General features: G+C 42.3%; 1 protein-coding gene across 1 annotated transcript; it reads right to left on the bottom strand.

Moving 5' to 3' along the window:
* Positions 1-477: 477 nt before the first annotated feature.
* Positions 478-15744, bottom strand: LOC115106086 (transmembrane gamma-carboxyglutamic acid protein 3). Its single transcript, XM_065008116.1, has 4 exons — positions 15610-15744; positions 14362-14407; positions 11231-11391; positions 478-5090 (listed from the first exon to the last, which is right to left on the bottom strand). Exons 2-4 carry the CDS (start codon positions 14369-14371, stop codon positions 4518-4520), a joined length of 744 nt encoding a protein of 247 aa, XP_064864188.1. The 5' UTR covers positions 14372-14407; positions 15610-15744; the 3' UTR covers positions 478-4517.
* Positions 15745-18847: the final 3103 nt, after the last annotated feature.

The raw sequence follows: 18847 nt of genomic DNA on the forward strand, positions 1-18847 counted from the left end.
CCAATCATATAAGTCCATCTCATTGTGCTCACAGTTCTTTCTTGAGGCGTGATCATGAATAGAGCCAAGGGTTTTTCTAAACAGGTTCAACTTCTGGCCCCTATTTGTGAGGCTTCAAGGTCCGTCTTTCTAAACATTGAACAGCATCACAAGCACAGTCACTTCTAGACTAGTGATATAGGCTTCGTCCCAGATGGCACCCTATTCCCTATATAGTGCACTACTTTTGACCAGGGCACATAGGCCTCTGGTCAAAAGAAGTGCACTTCATAGGGAACAGAGTGCCATTTGGGATGTAGCCATAGTGTTGAACCCAAGTCTTTGACAAAAATGATCAGATATTCATGCACCCATTAAAAACTATTAGAAAACATCAACAGTAGTGTGCGATATATATATCTACAGTGCATTCGGAAAGAATTCAGACCCCTTGACTTCTTCCACATTTTGTTAGGTTACAGCCTTATTCTAAAATTGATTAAATAGTTTTTTCCCTCATCAATCTACACACAATAATCCATAATGACAAAGCAAAAACAGGTTTAATTCAAATGTATTAATAATAAAAAACTGAAATATGACATTTACATAAGTATTCAGACCTTTTACTCAGTACTTTGTTGAAGAACCTTTAGCAGCAATTACAACCTCAATTCTTCTTGGGTATGATGCTACAAGCTTGGCACACCTGTAATTGGGGAGTTTCTCCCATTCTTCTCTGCAGATCTTCTCAATCTCTGTCAGGTTGGATGGGGAGCGTTGCTGCACAGCTATTTTCAGGTCTCTCCAGAAATGTTTGATCAGGTTCAAGTCTGAGCTCTGACTTGGCCACTCAAGGACATTCAGAGACTTGTCCCAAAGCCACTCATACGCAGGCTTTGTGCTTGGGGTCGTTATCTTGTTGGTAGGTGAACCTTCACCCCAGTCTGAGGTCCTGAGCGCTCTGGAGCAGGTTTTCATCAAGGATCTCTCTGTGCTTTGCTCCGTTCATCTTTCCCTCGATCCTGACTCGTCTCTCAGTCCCCGCTGTTGAAAAACATCCCCACAGCATGATAATGCCACCACGATAATGCCACCACCATACTTCACCGTAGGGATGGTGCCAGGTTTCCTTTAGGCATTTAGGCCAAATAATCTAGTTTCTCATGGTCTGGGAGTCTTTAGGTGGCTTTTGGCAAGCTCCAGATGTGCTGGCATGTGCCTTTTACTGAGGAGTCGCTTCCATCTGGCAACTCTACCATAAAGGCCTGATTGGGGGAGTGCTGCAGAGATGGTTGTCCTTCTGGAAGGTTCTCCAATCTCCACAGAGGAACTCTAGAGCTCTGTCAGAGTGACCATCTGGTTATTGGTCACCTCACTGACCAAGGCCCTTCGCCCCCGATTGCTCAGTTTGGCTGGGCGGCCAGCTCTAGGAAGAGTCTTGGTGGTTCCAAAAGTCTTCTATTTAAGAATGATGGAGGCCACTGTGTTCTTTGGGACCTTCAATACTGCAGACATTTTTTGGTACGCCAACCCCAAATCTGTGCCTCTACATAATCCTGTCTCGGATCTCTACGGACAATTCCTTCGACCTCATGGCTTGGTTTTTGCTCTGACATGCACTGTCAACTGTGGGACCTTATATAGACAGGTGTGTGCCTTTCCAAATCATGTCCAATCAATTGTATTTACCACAGGTGGATTCCAATCAAGTTGTAGAAACATCTCAAGGATGATCAGTAGAAACAGGATGCACCTGAGCTCTATTTCGATTCTCATTGCAAAGGGTCTGAATACTCATGTAAATAAGGTATGTTTTTGGGGGGGGGGTTATACATTTGCTAAATATTCGAAAAACATGTCATTATGGGTTATTGTGTGTAGACTTCTGAGGGGAAAACAGTATTTAATCAATTTTAGAATAAGGCTGTAACATAACAAAATGTGGAAAAAGTCAAGGGGTCTGAATACTTTCCGAACGCACTGTATATTTACATGTACATGCATGAATATATAGATATAGTAAAGAACATAAACAATTGTTTTTGTGGAGTATTTCAATCTTTAGTGAAGTGAATTTTTAAGGAGAGTTTGGGCACAAATACAGGATCTCACACACACATACACGCACACACACTCTCGCACATTGTTCATTCCATGAATATGAATCAGCACAAACTGTAGAATAGATGTCAGTATAAAGAGCCTTGAGAGCCCGGGGACACTAGGAACTAGTCAGCAGACAGAAACAGACAACGCTTGCATCATCAGAAGCAGACAGACAGTGCTCACATCATCAGAAGCAGCCAGCATCTAGCTCCTCTAGAAAGGGAAGGACCATTGCAGTAGCCCTGTGTCCATCCCTCCTTCCCTTCCCTGCAGAAGCCCTAGTGTTTTGTCATCCCTCCTTCCTTGGAAAACTGCAGAGCAGACTAAGCCCAGGCCAGACACTTACATTGCTAACCTTGAGAAGGCCCCAGACAGGCCAGAGGGCATCTCCCGCTCCCTATCTCTCTCTCTCTGCCCTTGGTCGCTCCTTTTCTCTCTCCCCTGTGTAAAAAACAGGTACTCCAGGTATTGCAGTACAAGTCAGAGTTATCTTGTGATCCCATTTGGTCCAGCCATTGGCAGTGGTTAGTATATAACATAGAGACTGTTACTGCTGGCAACCTGAGCTGATTCTGAAACACTACTTCTGTTGCATGTCCTGGTTGGTGGATGTCTGGTTCAACAAGGTTTGAACACCAACAAAACGAGACACAAGTGAAAAAGCAACAACAAAACAAGAAGAGACTAAAGAAAAGAAGAGCATTTGTACCATTCAGCAGTCATGATGGTGATATACCCGACCATGGCTCACTAGTCTAGAGATTTCTTACGCATCTATTCAAACAAGATTTTAAAAAGTAGCAATTGTAAACAGTTATAGCACAGCAGTACTGAAGCCAGCATTGTAAAGTTCACTGCAGCTTTGAGAGGGATAGGCTGAGGGTTGACTGGAATGTTGTCAGAGCTACTGATTGTGCTTCCTCTGTGTGTGTTTTTGTGTGTGTGTGTGTGTGTGTGTGTGTGTGTGTGTGTGTGTGCGTGCGTGCCTGCGTACCCGTGTGTGTGTGTGTTGGGTGTGTGTGTGTGTGTGTGCGTGCGTGCATGCGTACATGTGTGTGTGTGTGTTGGGTGTGTGTGTGTGTGTGTGTGTGCATTCGTGCGTACCTGTGTGTGTGTGTGTGTGTGTGTCTTTGTGCGTGCGTGCGTACCTGTGTGTGTGTGTGTGTGTGTGTGTGTGTCTTTGTGCGTGCGTGCGTACCTGTGTGTCTTTGTTTGTGTGTGTAAGATAGTATATTTACTGGTAAGCTTAATAAAGGACTGAAATTAATTATCAGGTCATTCAATTATTTTCTAATTAGCCAAAAACTCAAATACCTGATACATTTTGAGATAGTATGCGTGTTCTTCCCACCATACACTTGGAGTGCATCCGTTTCCTCTTAATTCAAGGCCCTTCCATGACCAGAGGATGTATGTGGAGAAAGACGGCCTTGGCGTTGGATTCAGACAAAGAGGAGAAACACTGAAGATCCCAACTCATCCGCTGTGTCTGGCTGCATCCTCTTCATAATAAGATAGTCCTATAGTCCCATAGTCCACAAGCACTGGCTACTGTTTCTGTTTGTTAAACCATACTACTTTCAATAAATGAAAGAATATACTTTTTCTTTTCATTTTGTGTGTTCAGAAAGCAGTACACGTAATCAGCAGTGCACATTTGGCAAATCAACTCTCCTTTATCATGAGTCACGGCACAACTCTGGAGAGGAAGAAGTACTACTGAGGGCTTGGAAACATCCTCACTACCTTCATCCACACAGTAGTCTCTTCCTCTCAGGGGATGGAGGGTGACTTGGCAATGTTCCATTCCTCTCACAACCACGTCCCAAATGGCCCTGGTCAAAAGTAGTGAGTACACTATGTAGGGAATAGGGCACCATTTGAGATGGCTGACACATTTAAAGGTGCCTCAGGGTGTCCGGGAAAGGTGTTGTTTCTTCAGTGTTTAGGGGGGAAGGCAGTGTAGACTCAGCGATTGTATTTCTCCAAGTGACTAGCTGGTGTGATGAGAGAAAGGTGGAAAAGTATACAGTATAAATATACAGTTATTATGGATATAGCGCTTCACTGCAGAGTCATACGCACTAGTAAACAATGACCACCACATTCAGAGTACAGTGAGAAACACTGATGCATAACAACAACGCAAAATCAAAACAGACCGCCAAACCCCAGGCATTGGCAAGATAGAAAACACAGTGTAGCACAAATCATCGTCGTTCCAAACCTTGTACAGTAGTCAGTCAGCGATAGATACAACAAGTGCTTCACGATATTAGATACCACAGTGCATTCTTTCCCACGGATAGCTAGCAGTTTGCCAGCCCCTCAGACTAGAGACAAGGACAATGGAGGGAGGGATGGATCTGACAGTATGGCCCCCGGACCAGCCTCCCTCCCTCCTTCCATCCCTCTCTCCCTCCCTCTGCTTATTTCTCCTTGATAATCTCCTCATATTTGGGCGGAGGGTCGCTGTACGGCGCCGACACCTCGTCGCTGCTGCTCTCCAGGTGTCCTGTCACCTCCTCATAGGAAGGAGGAGGTGTGGCACCGGAGAGACGCGACGCTACTGACACAGACGGATCCTGGACGTACAGGGCTGAGCGAGTGTTCTGAGGGTGGGAGTGAGGTTCTTGGGGAACGTTTGCAGCGCAAACCAGCGACCCTCCTCCACTTCCTCCTACTATTCTCTCCACCCCACTCACCACCACCGTGGGCCTGGATAAGGGGGTCTCGGAGTGGGATGGCGTGTCCCGGTGGACCAGGATGCGCGGCAGGCTGCGGGTGTTGCGGTTGTTCATGTAGCGGTTCTGGGTGTAGGCGGGCCGCCGCCGTGTGGCCTTCTGCAGCTGGCACCTCCAGATGAGGAAGAGGGCGATGAGGAGGAGGAGAGCCACACCCAGCAGGGGAACCACCATGTAGAGGTGGCCCTCTGAACGTCCGTCCCTGGTCTGCTCGTGGCTGCTCACTGTGTACACACTGCGAGTCTTCCAGAACTCCATCTGGTGGAGAGTAGAGGCAGGTTGGCATTTATTAAGACCAAAAAGCGAATTTTTGTTTTCATGAATTTTGACGATTTGTCAATTTTGACTTTGCAGCTGGCCCATCTACACTGTAAAAAAACAACAACAATTGTTTCAACTAAATATTATTAAGTAAGTGTTTTTTTTGTTTACTCAACTTTTTGGTCAGTGTTACCTGAACTTTAAAAAATGTGATAACATTTGCCAAAAATTCTGTCAAATTAAAATGTGTTTGCTCAAAGTGTCTCATATGTTCATTCAACTACAAATTATTTTTGGGACATCTTACCTAAAAAAGGTTGTGGAACTAGTTAAACGCAGTGATTTTCACATACAACTTCTTCAAACTTACATGTACATAGTTCACATACAGTACATAATTACATTGCACATATTCATTAATACAGTAATTCATGTCCAACATGTCTACACCTGGGATTTGAACTGACAACCTATTGGTTCAAAGCATTCCAATCTTCCTGCGACACCACCATGTCTGTGTCAATAACTGATTTCACCTGTATGGCTACACATTGCACTTAAACAAATACCTTAGCTCTGAGATTTACATTTTAAGTGCAAAGTATAACCTTAAAGCCCTATTGGGATGGGATACGTTTTACTGTGGGAGCTCAGGTAATGTAATTATGTGCACGAGCACAAATCACCACATCCATCATTTTAGTCCTGTCCGAATCTGCCATGTCAGTTGTTTTTACTTGGCAGGAACGTTATTATCCCAGCCCTAAAAACCTACTGTTTTTCCGGCAAACTCCCAGGTCCTCTGATAATACTTAGCCAGTGCAAATCGTCATCCCTGTGTTTTGAGGGATATTACAGAGTTTAACGGGTGCTGCACTCAGTTTGGGTAAAAATATGGGGAAAAATTGACGCTTAAAACAAAGTGATATGCACATTGCCTACAAATGAATGATAAGCTTTGTCACATATCAATTTTCCTGGTGCCAAACTTCTCTTTTAAAAGATGAAGTGGACGATATTGTGCAAATGAATTGATAAATTGCCAAATACGTCAAGTATTTAAATGTCTGCATAGGTTACAGTTCATGGTTCTTATTGATATGCATTATGTCTTTCTCAAAACTGAAAGCCATCAGGCCAATACTAGGCAATCCATAAACATTTGAAATATCTTAAATCCGTCATCACGGTCAATTTTGAATAAGGAAAAAAAAAATACAGGGGCAGTTTGGTCAAACTAATCCCGTACGAATCATCCACTGGAAAAACAGACATGCTGGGGTAATAATTACATAACCAATGTTCTATAGTAATACTAGTCCTGTCTGACTCATCCACTGGAAAAACAGACATGCTGGGGTAATAATTACATAACCAATGTTCTATAGTAATACTAGTCCTGTCTGACTCATCCACTGGAAAAACAGACATGCTGGGGTAATAATTACATAACCAATGTTCTATAGTAACACTAGTCCTGTCTGAATCATCCACTGGAAAAACAGACATGCTGGGGAGATAATTACATAACCGATGTTCTATAGTAATACTAGTCCTGTACGAATCATCCACTGGAAGAAAATAAGTGCTGGGGTAATAATTACATACCCAATGTAATATAGTAATACCATTCCTGTATGAATCATCCACTGGAAAAACAGACATGCTGGGGTAAAATGACATAATCAATGTACTATAGTAATACCATTCCTATATGAATCATCCACTGGAAAAACAGACATGCTGGGGTAAAATTACATAACCAATGTACTATAGTAATACCATTCCTGTATGAATCATCCACTGGAAAAACAGACATGCTGGGGAAATAATTACATAACCGATGTTCTATAGAAATACTAGTCCTGTACGAATCATCCACTGGAAAAAAAGACATGCTGTGGTAAAATTACATAACCGATGTTCTATAGTAACACTAGTCCTGTCTGAATCATCCACTGGAAAAAAAGGCAAAATGGGGTAATAATTACATAACCGATGTTCTATAGTAACACTAGTCCTGCCTGAATCATGCACTGTAAAAACAGACATGCTGGGGTAATAATTACATAATCGATGTTATATAGTATTACTAGTCCTGTCTGAATCATCCACTGTAAAAACAGACATGCTGGGGTAATAATTACATAACCAATGTTCTATAGTAATACTAGTCCTGTCTGAATCATCCACTGGAAAAACAGACATGCTGGGGAAATAATTACATAACCAATGTTCTATAGTAATACTAGTCCTGTCTGAATCATCCAATGGAAAAACAGACATGCTGGGATAATAATTACATAACCAATGTTCTATTGTAATACTAGTCCTGTCTGAATCATCCACTGGAAAAAAAGACATGCTGGGGTAATAATTATATAACCGATGTTCTATAGTAATACTAGTCCTGTCTGAATCATCCACTGGAAAAACAGACATAATGGGGTAATAATTACGTAACCGATGTTCTATATTAATACTAGTCTTGTCTGAATCATCCACTGGAAAAACAGACAAAATGGGGTAATATTTACACAGCCGATGTTCTGTAGTTATACATGTTCTGTACGAATCATCCACTGGAAAAACAGACATGCTGGGGTAATAATTACATAACCAATGTTCTATAGTAATACTAGTCCTGTCTGAATCATCCACTGGAAAAACAGAAATATTCGGGTAATAATTACATAACCCATGTTCTATAGTAATACTAGTCCTTTACGAATCATCCACTGGAAAAACAGACATGGTGGGATAATAATTACATAACAGATGTTCTAAAGTAATACCATTCCTGTATGAATCATCCACTGGAAAAACAGACATGCTGGGGTAATAATTACATAACCGGTGTTCCACAGTAATAATATTCCTGTATGAATCATCCACTGGAAAAACAGACATGCTGGGGTAATAATTATATAACCGATGTTCTATAGTAATACTGGTCTTGTCTGAATCATTCCCTAGAAAAGCAGACATACTGGGGTAATAATTACATAACCGATTTAATATAGTAATACCAGTCCTGTACGAATCATCCACTGGAAAAACAGACATGCTGGAGTAATAATTACATAACCGATGTTCTATAGTAACACTAGTTCTATCTGAATCATCCACTGGAAAAACAATTACATAACCCCCTTGGGTTGTGCCGTGGCGGAGATCTTTGTGGGCTATACTCAGCCTTGTCTCAGGATGGTAAGTTGGTGGTTGAAGATAGCCCTCTAGTGGTGTGGGGGCTGTGCTTTGGCAAAGTGGGTGGGGTTATATCCTTCCTGTTTTGCCCTGTCCGGGGGTGTCCTCGGATGGGGCCACAGTGTCTCCTGGCCCCTCCTGTCTCAGCCTCCAGTATTTATGCTGCAGTAGTTTATGTGTCGGGGGGCTAGGGTCAGTTTGTTATATCTGGAGTACTTCTCCTGTCCTATTCGGTGTCCTGTGTGAATTTAAGGACCATGGACCAGTCCTAGGACCATGCCTCAGGACTACCTGACATGATGACTCCTTGCTGTCCCCAGTCCACCTGGCCGTGCTGCTGCTCCAGTTTCAACTGTTCTGCCTTATTATTATTGGACCATGCTGGTCATTTATGAACATTTGAACATCTTGGCCATGTTCTGTTATGATCTCCACCCGGCACAGCCAGAAGAGGACTGGCCACCCCACATAGCCTGGTTCCTCTCTAGGTTTCTTCCTAGGTTTTGGCCTTTCTAGGGAGTTTTTCCTAGCCACCGTGCTTCTACACCTGCATTGCTTGCTGTTTGGGGTTTTAGGCTGGGTTTCTGTACAGCACTTTGAGATATCAGCTGATGTACGAAGGGCTATATAAATCAATTTGATTTGAAAAATAAATTTGACATAACCGATGTTCTATAGTTATACCAGTCCTGTCTGAATCATCCACTGGAAAAACAGACATGCTGTGGTAATAATGACATAACCAATGTTCTATAGTAATACTAGTCCTGTCTGAATCATCCACTGGGAAAACAGACAAGCTGTGGTAATAATTACATAACCTGTGTTTTATAGGAATACTAGTCCTGTCTGATTCATCCACAGGAAAAACAGACATGCTGGGGTAATAATTACATAACTGATGTTCCACAGTAATACTAGTCCTGTGAGAAGAGGTATATAGAAGTGAAATCAGTTATTGACACAGACATGGTGGCGTAGCTGGAAGAATGGAATTCTGTGAACCAATAAGTTGTTAGTTAAATAGTTAACCAATAACTACCCGGAATTCTAAATGTACCCTTTTTGCACTCGTCTCTTTTGACTTATCACATACGCTGCTGGTACTGTATTGGAGTTAAGTTTGTGCCAACAATAATTATTTGATCACTTAACAGTTGGACCAAAAAGTTGAGCAAACTAAAGAAAGGCTGTGGAAACAGTTAAGAAATAATACAATTGAAGTCGGAAGTTTACATACACTTAGGTTGGGGACATTAAAACTCGTTTTTCAACCACTCCACAAATTCCTGTTTAACAAACTATAGTTTTGGCAAGTCGGTTAGGACATCTACTTTGTGTATGACACAAGTAATTTTTCCAACAATTGTTTACAGACAGATTATTTCACTTATAATTTACTGTATCACATTTCCAGTGGGTCAGAAGTTGACATACACTAAGTTGACTGTGCCTTTAAACAGCTTGGAAAATTCCAGAAAATGATGTCCTGGCTTTAGAAGCTTCTGATGGGCTAATTGACATAATTTTAGTCAATTGGAGGTGTACCTGCTGATGCATTTCAAGGCCTACCTTGAAACTCTTTGCTTGACATCATGGGAAAATCAAAAGAAATCAGCCAAGACCTCAGAAAAACAATTGTAGACCTCCACAAGTCTGGTTCATCCTTGGAAGCAATCTCCAAACGCTGAAGGTACCACGTTCATCTGTACAAACAATAGTACGCAAGTTTAAACACCATGGGACAACGCAGCCGTCATACCGCTCAGGAAGAAAACGCGCTCTGTCTCCTAGAGATGAACGTACTTTGGTGCGAAAAGTGCAAATCAATCCCAGAACAACAGCAAAGGACCTTGTGAAGATGCTGGAGGAAACAGGTACAAAAGTATCTATATCCACAGTAAAACAAGTCCCACATCAACATAACCTGAAAGTCTGCTCAGCAAGGAAGAAGCCACTGCTCCAAAGCCTCCACGAAAAAGCCAGACTGCGGTTTGCAACTGCACATGGGGACTAAGATCATACTTTTTGGAGAAATGTCCTCTGGTCTGATGAAACAAAAACAGCACTGTTTGGCCATAATGACCATCGTTATGTTTGGAGGAAAAAGGGGGAGGCTTGCAAGCTGAAGAACACCATCCCAACCGTGAAGCACGGGGGTGGCAGCATCATGTTGTGGGGGTGCTTGGCTGCAGGAGGGACTGGTGCACTTACAAAATAGATGGCATCATGAAGCAGGAAAATGATATGGATATATTGAAGCAACATCTCAAGACATCAGTCAGGAAGTTAAAGCCGGGTCGCAAATGGGTCTTCCAAATGGACAATGACCCCAAGCATACTTCCAAAGTTTTGGCAAAATGGCTTAAGGACATCAAAGTCAAGGTATTGGAGTGGCCATCACAAAGCCCTGACCTCAATCCCATAGAAAATTTGTGGGCAGAACTGAAAAAGCGTGTGTTAGCAAGGAGGCCTACAAACCTGACTCAGTTACACCAGCTCTGTCAGGTGGAATGGGCCAAAATTCAGCCAACTTATTTGTACTAGGATTAAATGTCAGGAATTGTGAAAAACTGAGTTTAAATGTATTTGGCTAAAGTGTATGTGAACTTCTGACTTCAACTGTAATTATTTGCTCAGATTCATGACAATAACCGCCAACCTGCGAGGAAAGGGGAGGAGAAAAGGATAGGGAAGGCAAGGAGAAGAGGAGACGGGTGTAGAAGAGGAGTAGAGAGGACAGAAAAGAGGACAGAAGAGGACAGAAGTGAGGAGAGAGGGGGAAGACGAGGAGAGGAGAGACGTGTGTTATAACACACATACTGTATGGGCACATACATGTATAACCAAAACTCAATAACCAGAACTCAATGATTCAGCCCGGTAATCAATAAATCTGTGTATCTAAAGAGGAGTGTGATATAATTTACTGTTCTCTCTTTGTTCTCGAACACTTCATTGGCCTCCTCGAAGCTGCAGCTCTCCTCCACACACTCCCGTTCGATGTTACCCTGTCTGAACTCCTCCAGGAAACTGTTGGCTCGGGGGAAGCGCTTGAGGAGAGAGTGAGCATCCTTCCCATCTAGGAACGCTACAAAGAGAAAGATTGGAGAGTGAGCGTGTGTGTGTTTGTGAGCATCCTTCCCATCTAGGAATGCAACTGACTCACGGCGAGGAGAACATGAAAGAGCATGACACAAACACACACTCAAACACACACACTCCCTCTGCGTGGAGGAGAGCTGCAGCTTCGAGAAGGTGACCTGTGGCTGATTGACCTTGGTTATCTATTCTTATGTATTCACACATTCTGTTGAATACACACACACACACACACACACACACACACACACACACACACACACACAGTGTTCCCTTTCCAATGGGGAGCAGTCAGAGGCTGTGTCCCAAACGGCAACCCATTCCCTATGGGGCTTGGTCAAAAGTAGAGCACTATACAGGGGCTAGGGTGCCATTAGGGAGGCACACAGAGGGAACAACTGATACAACGCATCGGAAAGTATTCAGACCCCTTCAATTTCCCACATTTTGTTAAATTACATACTTAATCTAAAATGGATTTTAAAAAATTAAATGCTCATCAATCTACACACAATACCCTAAAATGACAAAGTGAAAAATGTTTTTTTAGATATTTTTATAATTGACATTTTTCCCTATTTACATAAGTATTCAGACCCTTTGCTATGAGACTCAAAATTTAGTTCAGGTGCATCCTGTTTCCCTGGATCATCCTTGAGATGTTTCTACAACTTGATTGGAGTCCAACTGTGGTAAATTCAATTGATTGGACATGATTTGCAAAGGCACACACATGTCTATATAAGGTCCCACAGTTGACAGTGCATGTCAGAGCAAAAACCAAGCCATGAAGTCAAAGAAATTGTCGGTAGACCTCCGAGACAGGATTGTGTTTAGGCACAGATCTGGGGAAGGGTACGAAAAAATGTCTGCAGTATTGAAGGTGCCCAAGAACACAGTGGCCTCTATCAGTCTTTAATGGAAGAAGTTTGGAACCACCAAGACTCTTCCTAGAGCTGGCCACCCAGCCAAACTGAATAATTGGGGGAGAAGGCCCTTTGTCAGTGAGGTGACCAATAACCTGATGGCAACTCTGACAGAGCTCCAGAGTTCCCCTGTGGAGCTGGGAGAACATTCCAGAAGGACAACCATCTCTGCAGCACTCCACCAATCAGGCCTTTATGGTAGAGTGGCCCTAAAAGGCCCATGACAGCCTGCTTGGTTTGCCAAAAGGCACCTAAAGTCTCTCAGACCATGAAAAATGAAAAACAAGATTCTCGGATCTGATGAAACCAAGATTAAACTCTTTGGCCTGAATGCCAAGTGTCACGTCTGGAGGAAACCTGCCGCCATCACTATACTAAATTACGTGGCAGCATCATGCTGTGGGGATGTTTTTCAGCGGCAGGGACTGGGAGACTGGTCAGGATCAAGGGAAAGATGAACAAAGCAGAGTACAGAGAGATCCTTGATGAAAACCTGCTCCAGAGCGCTCAGGACCTCAGACTGGGGCGAAGATTCACCTTCCAACAGGTCAACAACCCTAAGCACACAGCCAGGACAACGCAGGAGTGGCTTCGGGACAAGTCTCTGAATGTCCTTGAGTGGCCCCGCCAGAGCCCGGACTTGAACCCGATCGAACATCTCTGGAAAGACCTGAAAATAGCGACGCTCCCCATCCAACCTGACAGAGCTTGAGAGGATCTGCAGAGAAGAATGGGAGAAACTCCCCAAATGCAGGTGTGCCAAGCTTGTATCGTCATAACAAGACGACTCATGGCTGTAATCGCTGCTAAAGGTGCTTCAATAAAGTACTGAGTAAAGGGACTGAATGCTTACACTACCGTTCAAAAGTTTGGGGGCACTTAGAAATGTCCTTGTTTTTGAAAGAAAAGCACATTTTTTTGCCATTAAAATAACATTAAATTGATCAGAAATACAGTGTTGACATTGCCAATGTTGTAAATGACTATTGTTGCTGGAAACGGCTGATTTTTTCATGGAATATCTACATAGGTGTACAGAGGCCAATTATCAGCAACCATCACTCCTTTGTTCCAATGGCACGTTGTGTTAGCTAATCCAAGTTTATCATTTTAAAAGGCTAATTGGTCATTAGAAAACCCTTTTGCAATTATGTTAGCACAGCTGAAAATGTTTGTTCTGATTAAAAAAGCAATAAAACTGGCCTTCTTTAGACTAGTTGAGTATCTGGAGCATCAGCATTTATGGGTTCGATTACAGGCTCAAAATGGCCAGAAACAAATAACTTTCTTCTGAAACTCATCAGTCTGTTCTCTTTCTGAGAAATGAAGGCTGTTCCATGCGAGAAATTGCCAAGAAACTGAAGATCTGGTACAACGCTATGTAGAACAGTGCAAACTGGCTCTAACCAGAATAGAAAGAGGAGTGGGAGGCCCCAGTGCACAACTGAGCGGACAAGAGAGGACAAGTACATTAGAGTGTCTAGTTTGAGAAACAGACGCCTCACAAGTCCTCAACTGGCAGCTTCATTAAATAGTACCCACAAAACACCAGTCTCAACGTCAACAGTGAAGAGGCAACTCCGGGATGCTGGCCTCCAAGACAGAGTTCCTCTGTCCAGTGTCTGTGTTCTTTTTCCCATCTTAATCTTTTCTCTTTATTATCCAGTCTGAGATATGGCTTTTTCTTTGCAACTCTGCCTAGAAGGCCAGCATCCCGGAGTCGCCTCTTCACTGTTGACGTGTTTTTGCTTCATCATTATGGGGTATTGTGTGTAGATTGAAGAGGGAAAAAACAAATGTAATCCATTTTAGAACAAGGCTTTAATGTAACAAAATGTGGAAGAAGTCTAGGGGTCTGAAAACTTTCTGACTGCACTGTACATCTACAAATCCCGTATACAATAATGCAATACTGTTTTAGTATAGTTATAGTACAGTTCTAACACTGTTATGATACAGGTTATAATACAGTTGTTACAATGAACAGATTAGCCATAAGAGATCCAGAGGAGCAGGCCATGCTATGTTCTTACCTTCCGCCATCCTACCACCCTGCTACTCAGACCAAGACTTTCTAACCTGTGGGAGGAGAGAAGAGGAAAGAGGAGCACAAAGTCAGGCCGCAGTGTACCCTGATAAATTGCAATAAGAAATTCAGCCATTTTCCCAATGTTTATGATAAAATAACAACAGGCTACTACTATGATCTTGATATTACATGCCTTACAAAATCATAAAGTATTGTATTGAGAAATAATAACGTTGCAAATGCCTCATGATAAAATGTTTGCGATTGCGAACAGTTGCTTTTTAGGAATGTCATCCCCCTCCACCTCCACCTCTTCAATCCATGATGGGTCCAGCTGTATATCTACTTAAATCAGGGCGCTGGGCATGATGTCATACAGTAGCCCACCCATAAAATGGTTCTTGCATGTCTTTCTGGCAAAGACACCGAGTTTCAATAATGCATGGTGGAGGAACATGCTCTCTATAATAGGGATGTATATGCTTTATAAATTGATCACCATGTTGTAGCCTAGGAGTCGCGTGAGAGCAACGTACCCCCCCCAACCCCATCCTGGATGCTGCCAAAATTAAATCATTTCGAGAAGGCGCGTGTGGAGATGGAATATTAAAATGTAATCTGCTGTAGAAAACGGAGATATATGAGCGCAAGCAGCACGCACGGTAGATCGCGCGAACCATCTGCCATACAGATAAACGAGCCCTATACATCAACTCTCTCCAGCCTCCTGTAGACCAACAACACAGATGCTTACAAGCACACCCCGGCCTCAGTTTGCACATCCACAATCTCAAATAGTAGGCTACCGTGTAAAATGGGGGGGGGGGGGGTATATTTTGGAAGAATAATTTCATGCCCTATTTGAAATTACACTTAAAGGGAAAAATATGGTGATATAATATTCAACAAGAATGTAAATAATCTAAAGAATGACATTTGAAGGGAAAAAAATGACTTGAAAAATGTGTGATTGTCGTGACCTTAGCCAAAGATCCCTCCGTTCTTGCTGCCATAATATAAAATGAAACATTTATAAAGACCCTTGTTGAGTTACAGTCATTTTTCTGGAAAGGCAGACCATTGCTGACTGTCTGGCTGTCGCTTTACTCTCATTCTCTCTCTCTACAATTATACGACGATCTCTGATCATAAAATTTATTTTTCTCTAGCCTACTCAAATTAAACACTGTCCGTCATAAGTGTCCGTCTATAACATAACTACTTTAGAAATTAACCGAAGAAGAAACCCTACCTTCCACTCTCCAGCTACAGCAAAGGGCTTTCAATAGCCATCCGCGTCATTGCTATACGGGATCCGTGGGATGTACAACTCTGACGTCACCCCATTGAATTTGAAATCTGATGAGGTTCACCCTAACTGGTAAGGATTATGGTTAATTCTAGGGTTAGGGTAAGGGTGGGGGTTGAAATTAGGGTTAGGGTATAGGGAGTGGAAGTCCCAATGATTCGGAATAGCACTTACCTTTCTAATAAGTGAGAACCCCACCACATGAGACAGTACCACACTATGACCGAAATATCGCCCATGCAATGGCAGAAGAGGAATCCCCGGCCTTGTCCAATGAAATGACTCCTAGGAATTGGGAGACAACCCTCTATGAATACGGAGACATTCGGGTGATGGAGTTGTTGAAAAAAAGCGCCCCCAGCTTCATCTAATTCGTCTTGTGTGGGGCTGGTAGAATATGATGTGTGTGTTTAACCAATCAATGTTTTGCTGTTTATCCGTGCTTTCACTCTTGTTCAGGGTATTTATGAAAGCCTTCTGGAAAGCACCGCCGCCTGCTCTAAACCACACCTTACACCAAAATACTTCACCTCCCAGAATTCCCCCATTCATTTTCTACGCAGTTGGCTTTTTATAGGTGCGTTCAGTTCGATTTAACGTTTACTATGTTGCGGAACAGTTTGTACCGAACGACACGTTTCCCCAAACCGTTGTTGCACATTCTTGAACAAACTTTGAGGTACGTTTGCTCCCGTTTGGTGGCCGTGGCAAGGTGTGGCTTGAAGCAACGAGTGACTTATTTAAAGGACAGTGGCCATGCTGACAGCGTTCCCCAACCCACAACCCCTCCCCGTTTTTCAACAGGTCGTTCAGTACAACACCGTTTCCGTTCAATTGAACGGTCGAAAACGTAAAAAAGGAACCCTAGTTATAGGCCTTTTAATAGCTCATCTGTAGGCTTCAAAAGAGATGGTGACAAGATGATAATTGTTTAATGAATAATAGATTATTTTGGTAAACAAAATCATTTGTCTCGCATGATGCTGAAAATGATAATAAATGTTATTCAAAAAGTAATTAGTCTACCTTCATTATATATAGTGCATTGGGAAAGTATTCAGACCCCTTGACTTTTTACACATTTTGTTACATTACAGCGTTATTCTAAAATGTATGAAATACATTTTATGAAAAATCTATTTTGTATTAGCCGAAACAGCTAGAATGGCCCACTGGCTTCTAGCGGCTTGTATTTATTTTTAAATCCTGTATGTTACATTTCAAGAACCCTCCAGCACATGCCCCTAAAAGGGACGCCCGGCCATCCTCACACACTGTGGCTCCTACGGCACTAATCTGCATTCTTAAAAGTAAGGGTGCAAGTTGGGACCAAATAAGGTTCTTGAGAGCAATGCCAAAGGGCAACCATTTTAGGGTCTCTGAAGAACCATAAATGGGATGGTTCTTTGAAGAACCATACAAAAATCCAAAACCAGAAATGTTTTGGCCCTCCAGGACCGGATTTGAATAGCCCTGCCTATAAGGTTTTAAGCCTTATTTGCATATGTCCCAGGGTGCCTTTTGAGTGAATATTAGAGTTACCAGTACCACCCTTGACTGTGTTTGCTAGTGACAGAGACATGATAGTTTTATCCACTCAATTTTACTCCTCTGGTCCTCACCATGTTGGCATTCCAATTTTATTATTTAAAAATATACATATTTTACAAGGCATTCTTTTTTTAGGACTTAGTTTTATACAGTGGCCTCAAATAAATCATAGTTTACAGGCCACACCGGTCCTGAAAAGCACATTATGCTTTTTGCAAAGTGATGTGTAATTCCTATTGGAATCCAGCCTGAGTGGAGAAATCCAACATTTTGAATATTTAGTCACCTGCAACCTGCATTCAGAATGACTGCCAGGGCTGGGAAGACTAAGATATGAGAATATCTAAACTGGAACAACTATTTCAGTAACGGGTGCAATACATCCAGGTAACAGATTGGAATAGTTTAGAAAAATGTATGTTATTTATATTTGAGTAGTATAAGGTCCCAGACCTGCTGTTTTCAACTCTCTAGAGACAGCAGGAGCAGTAGAGATACTCTGAATGATCGGCTATGAAAAGCCAACTGACATTTACTCCTGAGGTGCTGACTTGCTCCACCCTCGACAACTACTGTGATTATTATTATTTGACCATGCTGGTCATTTCTAAACATTTGAACATCTTGGCCATGTTCTGTTATAATCCGGCACAGCCAGAAGAGGACTGGCCACCCCTCATAGCCTGGTTCCTCTCTAGGTTTCTTCCTAGGTTTTGGCCTTTCTAGGGAGTTTTTCCTAGCCACCGTGTTTCTACAACTACATAGCTTGCTGTTTGGGGTTTTATGATGGGTTTCTGTACAGCACTTTGAGATATCAGCTGATGTACGAAGGGCTATATTAATCCATTTGATTTGATTTGATTAATCAATGCACATGCAAAAACATATATATTGAAACAAACTATTCTAAAAATCAACCTGCAACAGAGCATGCTGAGAAATACTGATAATGATGGGCGTGGTTTTGGTTCAACTCTGGTTATTAACATCAACACTTTGATTATTTTACACCACAGAATGTTAATTGAACTCTTTAGTCTTAATTTACCTCCTGAATCAAAACTTGGAATGTTACACGGTAAAATCAACACTAGTTAACACTGGCCAATTTGCTGTGTGCTGTGAAAGGGACACATCTGCAGGATTACATACAGTGGGGAGAACAAGTATTTGATACACTGCGGATTTTGCAGGTTTTCCTACTTACAAAGCATGTAGAGGTCTGTAATTTTTTTAATCATAGGTACACTTCAACTGTGAGAGATGGAATCTAAAACAAAAATCCAGAAAATCACATTGTATGATTTTTAAGTAATTAATTTACATTTTATTGCATGACATAAGTATTTGATCACCTACCAACCAGTAAGAATTCCGGCTCTCACAGACCTGTTAGTTTTTCTTTAAGAAGCCCTCCTGTTCTCCACTCATTACCTGTGTTAACTGCACCTGTTTGAACTCATTACCTGTATAAAAGACACCTGTCCACACACTCAATCAAACAGACTCCAACCTCTCCACAATGGCCAAGACCAGAGAGCTGTGTAAGGACATCAGGGATAATATTGTAGACCTGCACAAGGCTGGGATGGGCTACAGGACAATAGGCAAGCAGCTTGGTGAGAAGGCA

This window comes from Oncorhynchus nerka, linkage group LG23 (assembly GCF_034236695.1).
Source record: "Oncorhynchus nerka isolate Pitt River linkage group LG23, Oner_Uvic_2.0, whole genome shotgun sequence".
Taxonomy (NCBI): Eukaryota; Metazoa; Chordata; class Actinopteri; order Salmoniformes; family Salmonidae; genus Oncorhynchus; species Oncorhynchus nerka.

Excerpts from the sequence above, each read along its gene's own strand:
- LOC115106086 (XM_065008116.1), bottom strand. Across the intron at positions 5,091-11,230 it reads TCGAGAACAAAGAGAGAACA|ATGGAGTTCTGGAAGACTCG; the intron begins GTAAATTATATC and ends ACTCTCCACCAG.